This window comes from Cuculus canorus, chromosome 5 (genome assembly GCF_017976375.1).
Source record: "Cuculus canorus isolate bCucCan1 chromosome 5, bCucCan1.pri, whole genome shotgun sequence".
NCBI classification, from domain to species: Eukaryota; Metazoa; Chordata; class Aves; order Cuculiformes; family Cuculidae; genus Cuculus; species Cuculus canorus.
The window spans coordinates 10,257,386-10,263,793 of NC_071405.1; the positions used below are offsets into that span (position 1 = coordinate 10,257,386).

The 6,408-nt window shown below is 52.5% G+C and overlaps 1 protein-coding gene across 1 annotated transcript; it reads left to right on the forward strand.

Annotated features, from left to right (window-relative positions):
- Positions 1-2,988: 2,988 nt before the first annotated feature.
- LOC128852234 (inositol 1,4,5-trisphosphate receptor-interacting protein-like 1) lies at positions 2,989-4,369 on the forward strand. The gene is given in 3 exon segments (XM_054067001.1): positions 2,989-4,011; positions 4,014-4,226; positions 4,229-4,369. Coding segments are annotated over 3 exon segments (1,377 nt in total).
- Positions 4,370-6,408: the final 2,039 nt, after the last annotated feature.

Genomic DNA, 6,408 nt, shown 5'->3' on the forward strand with positions numbered 1-6,408 from the left:
CACCTGCTCTGCATTTAAAGTTGGCCCTTCTTGGAGCAGGAGGATGGAGTCCAGACCTTCAGCTATCCCTTTCAGCATTACTCCAGGCTTCTGAGGCTGCAAAGCCTTTCTAAATCACAAGGAAATACCACGTGATGACCTATGGGAGTGTTTGTCCAAATGTCAGGGAAAGAGACAGCGCAGAGGAGTGAGGGGCACATGTGGACTGAGCTGTAATGCTTATGACTTGGGAAGAAGCACAGGTCAAAGGTCTTTTCCAACCCAGGGAGTCCATGATTCTATGAAAAACGGCCACCCATCTCAATATGTTCCTTAGCAGTATCTGAACAGCCCCCAGACTCAAGCAGCTTTCCCCAGTGCCTGTGGCTCTTTTCAGGGCGCAGTTTTCTTGTAAATAACATGTTTTCATCACACTCCTAATCCTTTTTTCCTCCCGGGACACACTTCAAGCATTTGATAACTACCAGACTGTGGCGCTTTCCGCTAAGCTGAACAGGAAAGAATTCCAGAAAGCGGACTGCACACAGTTCACGGAGCTTCAGAACAGGCTCCGGAAGGTGGGCCGTTCGGTGCATGTACAGCCCGGCTCTGCTCGTCTCCTGGCAGGCCGCACGCTGCTCCCTGCCCAGCAACGAATGGCGCAAGGGCTGCAGCAGCAGCACGAGGCCTCCCCGAGGCCGGAGCTCGGGGTCTCGCCCTTGGCCGGTCCGTGGCGCCGGGTCAGTGCAGGGCAGGTGCCGAGCTCACGGTGCACACAAGGCAGGCAGTACATATGGGAGAGGCTGAGGAACAGAGCATGCGGCGCAGGGAGATGGCCCTGTACAGACACATGCATTAGCAGGTGCCTACCAGAAGACGCTTTCAAAGTTTTGGTGGTCATTTTAATAATCACAGAAATAATGACCCGGGCCCCAGATTCCCTCAGCAGCCGTCCCAAGGCCCTAAAATCTCTTGTATCAGAAAGAGTGTGACCAGCAGGTCCAGGGAGGTTATTCTGCCTCTGCACTCGGCACTGGTGAGACCGCACCTCGAATCCTGTGTTCGGTTCTGGGCCCCTCGCTACAAGAAGGAAGTTGAGGCTCTGGAGCGTGTCCAGAGAAGAGCAACGAAGCTGGTGAAGGGGCTGGAGTACAAATCTTACGAGGAGCAGCTGAGGGAACTGGGCTTGTTTAGCCCGGAGAAGAGGAGGCTGAGGGGAGACCTTATTGCTCTCTTCAACTTCCTGAAAGGAGGTTGTAGAGAGGAGGGAGCTGGCCTCTGTCCCCTTCAATGGAGAGCCTCCTACAACTATGACTCTTCTATTGGTCCTTGTGGCAGTCGTGGCAATACAGCGTTTACACCATTTCAGTCTCTGCCCCTGCTCTTATGTGGGTGCATCTTCCTCCATGTTTTCCTCTGGTCCACCCTCCTCAACAAGAGCCTCAAATCTGTTGTGGAGCAACACCTGAGGTGATGTGGGCAAGGAGGGGGTTCATTTTCTGCCCTGTAAATAATCACTTTTTCCACCTCGAGCTGGGCACTGAAGAGGAGATGCTCGTAATCTGTGTGTGGAACTGGATGCGCTTCTTCGGGCTCAGAAACAGGCATGTCCCACTTGACGGCTTCCACCTCAAATGCCTACAGCTCTGCACCTGCATCCTGCTGGGTACAGGCTTTTCCACTCACGACCTGAAAGCCACTCTGATGCACCTGCGCCCCCCCCCCAGTACAGCTGGCCAAGACAGCACTGGCCCCTCAATGCTGCCTTCTACTGCCCTAAATGAAGGATCATCAGCAGGAGCTGAGAGGAAGTGGTCATCAACTCCAGATCCCGCCCGGTGCAGGGATGATGGCGCAGATGTTCACAGCGGACATTTAAAGACATTGCCTGAGCGCTGGGCTGGCTGCCTGCCCTGAGCGCCTTCTCTGTGCTGCCTGGTTCAATGACAGGATGAGGCGTAGGAGGAAGCAGCGCTCCTTCCCCTCGCCTGTGATGGACTGTGGCTGCGGCAGCAGGGGGGCAGGTGCAGCAGTGCGCGCTGCTCACACTCCTGTCTGCCATGGAGCGGGCCTTGACATTCTTGAAGGAACGCGTGCGCACGCAGTGCAAGAGCACTCCTCGCATGCTTATGGGGCATAGACTTGCCTTACAAATAGAATTTGCAAGAAGGCGTGTGGAGGTTGCCCACCACCCCAACAGAACCAGCCCAGACGTCTGCCAGACCACGTGTTCCTAAGGAATTATGGATGGATACTGCTGGATGGATCAAGTGTTCCCGAGGAACTGTCTGCCCTGTTGCATTGGGGAGCCTTTTTTTTCCTTCTTCCCACCCGCTACTTACTTTTTTCTCTCTCTTTCTTTCTTACCTATATTACCGTGCCTACTTTGTCTTTGCTGGCATTGTGTTTTGCAACCTTGCTATGCTCAGGATATCAGATTGTAATCTGACCAGACCGTAGTCTGGTTTTGAAGCTCTGGGAAGATGCCACTCAGAGCGCAGCCAAAATTGTTATTTTGTCTGTGTCCAAAATAAACGCTGCATTTGACTTTCCACCGAGAGATTTGTCAGTCTCTGTGCTGATGTGCAAATGGCAAAGGACCCTCCCTCTTCAGCTGTGCCGGTTGAAGGAGGGTCCGAACACTAGTGCTGTCTCGGGAGCGGGCCCTGACAAGAGGGATCTTCCGAACATCTGTTCCACATTCCTCCTCCACAATCAGCTCCCCAAAATTTCTTAAGACTCTCTAACGTAGTCTACGGCTGTATTTCCTTGTGGAACGTAGAATCTGACAAAGCTTTGGTTCACTCACACAGAGAAACATGCAGCTCAGTGCGACCCACGTTGCCCAGAAGCAACGTGAGCAGGTACCATGCAAATCCCTCCAAAGAGAGGCTCTGCCATCTCCCCTCTTATCGCGCAAAACCCTGGAGGAAGAAGAGAGGAGACTAGAGGAGAGGACAGGAGATGTCACGCCTGTGATGAGCTCTGGCACCAGTGATGTCACAGAGGATGACTTACAATGGGGAGGTTATGAGGGGCACCAGCAGGCAGCCCTGCTGCCACAGTACAGCCTCGGCCAGCGGTGAGTACGCACGTGGGGGCAGGCTGGGCTGGACAACGGCTGGGACAGAAGCATGGGCCGCCAGAGGGCTGGCTACTCACTCAGAATCGAGGGCCCAGCCACTCAGGGAACGCCTTGGGCAAGGCAGTCTGCTGTCATTGCTGCCAGGGCTGGCCGCATGCCCTGCCGCCTGCCAGCTGCCTCGTGCCCTCTCCTACCTGCCCACGGTCCCTGCCGCTCCTATCCCTGCTACCCGACCCTACTCTACGAGCTCCGTCCCTGCCAGCCCCACTCAATGCCATCTCTCCCTCGTCCTGCAGGCCATGGGTGTACTATTCTTCTTCACTCAGCTTTTGCTGAGCCACAACCTGCCGATGGTTGGATATGACTTGGATGAGGACACGCGCAAGCGCATGCAGGAGCATGAGGAGCAGCTGAGCCAGATGATGGCTTGGCTGACAGAGGAGATGGAGCAGAGAGAGCAGGAGCACAGTATGGTGGTTTGGGAAGCCCTTCTCTCCACTGCCTTGCAGCAGTGGAAGTTCCAGGCCTTTCTTGGAGTTGTGGTCCTGCTCTTTTGTCTCTGTGCATTGCTCTGGAAGAACAGCTGTGACCTGAGAAATAGCAGCAGCACCATAAGCCTTGAGGGAGACAGCGAAGAGGATGAAGATGACTTTATTATGGACAGATTCCGAGAGAAGCGCATGCTGTCGCAACGGCTGGACTTGGACCCATCATGGCAGGTCGTGGAAGAGCTGGTGGATGACCTTATATTTGTCTGCCAATTCTTCTCGAAGAATAGCTTCGTGCCACAACTGTGGCCACCTGTCAGGCTGGGTGTCTTCCAAGACAGCCAGACTTCCAGAGGAGAAGACCTAGTCTATCGCCTGCTTGTGCCTCTGGGGCCACCCTGCGGGCACTCTTTCCACCTCATGCTGGGCCCTGAAAGGGAGGTGCCCGTGAGGAACGTCCCAGTGTGCGTGTGGAACTGGAGTGTACGTGCACAGGGCAGCAGCGGACGAGGAACATGCTCTGCTTCCTCCACCACCCTGAGGACCAGCTGAGGAGCCGTCAGGAAGCCAGCCTCCTACAAACCTTCTGCATCGGCCCATACCTCAATGTGCAGAAAACTGCCTTCTGGCTCCAGGTGCTGCTGAAGATATCCTTCATGTTACTGCCTTGCTCACGACACAGTACGACCTAACGGTGCTGCCCTCCACACGCTACTGCAGGCTCAAGCTGATCGACGATTTTGAGAGCTCCTTCTGCATTGAGCTCATCCTGGCGGTGCAGGAAGGCAGCTCGGGCCCATTGGTGGCCATGGAGTAGACTTAAGCTGGAAGTAGTGATTCTATGATTCTATGATTATCAATAAAATATAGGTGAAAATGTAATTAATATTAAGATTGCCAGGGTTCAATTGCAAAGATCAGGGTCTTGCCTATATCCTGTCCATTCTACCAATCTTAGACCCACCGGGATTTTCTGAAAATTTAAATCCAAGCCTTCAGGAAACACAAGAACTAAAGTGGTTTGTAAGCCACCAGCAAGTAGATATCTAGTTATGTGCATGACAGCTGGATGTTCTACCTGAAATTTTTCCTTACTTTTCCATTTGCGTGCTCTCCTTCTCATCTGCCTTTCTGCTCCTGCGGTCACAGCCATGGGGGTGATTCCACATGCGCCCACAGATTCTGCTTGAGGTGCCCCAGCCACTTGTGGGAGCGCCTGGCACAGGGTGCAGTGCAAAGGCCTTGCTGCCTCCCCGATGCTTCACCCCTTCTCCTACCTGCCCCCAGACCCCTAGTGCTCTCATCCCCACTCCCCCCACAACCATGTCCCTCCCTCCCAGCCCTTCTCAACCCATCTACAATAAGCTGTTTGTCCGTGGCTGAGCATCATGTCAGATACTTGCTGACATATCTCCCTTTCCTAAAATGTGAAGGGTCCTTCTCTAGCATGTAGGTCACCACTTAATCTGCTTCTGGGCATAAAAAAAAGGTGTCAAAATGGCCATTGTTCATTGATAACTCAGCCTTGGTGGCTGGTTGCCAGCCGTGCCTTCCCCAGCAGCTGCCAGGCTCCGTGGATCTCGACCAGTTTTCAGCCATCTTCCAGGCACAAGATGCTACTGGTGTCTGCCTGCTTTTGTCATCATTAATACAGTCTTAGAGCCTTAGAGTCAATATTCCCAAGACACAGCATCCAAAAAAGAGTGTCTGCAAATTTATGCCATCTGGTACATGTAGTGCAAAAGCAATTAATTTTCCATGTATGGTATGAATTTGTTTAATGAGATGGCGCAGAGAGACAGCATAAACTGTTAGAAGGATGCAGAACCCCAGTGCTGATGTGCCAGAGCTTAGTAGCAGCCCAACCACGCCAAACTAACACACAGATGAAGCTTGGCCTTCGATAGCTTGTTAACCGTGCTGGGCTCACCCACCAAAATGTCATTCCAGGTGAAACAGCTCAGCTCTGCAAGCAGCAGCAGCATCAACAAGGAGAAAATTACATCTGCTACCATGAGCGATGAAGAACCCCAAGATGACCAAGAGCTTGTGAATACAGCAGCTGCAGAGCAGTCGGGCACAGAGCACCGGGAGTGGCTTTGGTGCTGTGGTGTTTGTCCTGTGACTCTGGGGGAGACAGGGCAGAGATGGCACAAAGGCATCACGTTTGCCTAGGGAACACCCGGTACTTTCCAGCCCGTGGTAACTGTTCTAAGCTGTGGCATTTCATGCCAGAACTGAGATTTTTATCAATTACAAAATATTTCTGCCTCTTTGCTGGTTGGAACGAATGGGTTCAACTTTCATTTTGTGTGCTACTGAATACTTCAGACACTTTTAATCAGATTTCAAACCAAAGAGGCGTCTCCATCTAAACGCTGATTGCTAAAGCCTTACAAAACACAGGTTCTGCCTTCCCGTAAATGTGGTTAGATGGTACAGCCAGGAATTTGCAAATTCCATACTATTTTCCCCTGCAGTTTTAAGGAAGAGGAGGAAAGCAGGCAGGAATGCCATTCAGGAAGGACCTCGACAAGTCAGAGAAATGGTCTGACAGAAACTCGGAGTACAGAGAAGGAAAAGAATTTATCACAACAGGGGCCAGTGGCCCAGAGGGGAAGAATAATCCCCACCCCACAAGGTGCTCAAGATTTGGCTGGGTGAGGCCCTGAGACACCTGCTCTGCATTTAAAGTTGGCCCTTCTTGGAGCAGGAGGATGGAGTCCAGACCTTCAGCTATCCCTTTCAGCATTACTCCAGGCTTCTGAGGCTGCAAAGCCTTTCTAAATCACAAGGAAATACCACGTGATGACCTATGGGAGTGTTTGTCCAAATGTCAGGGAAAGAGACAGCGCA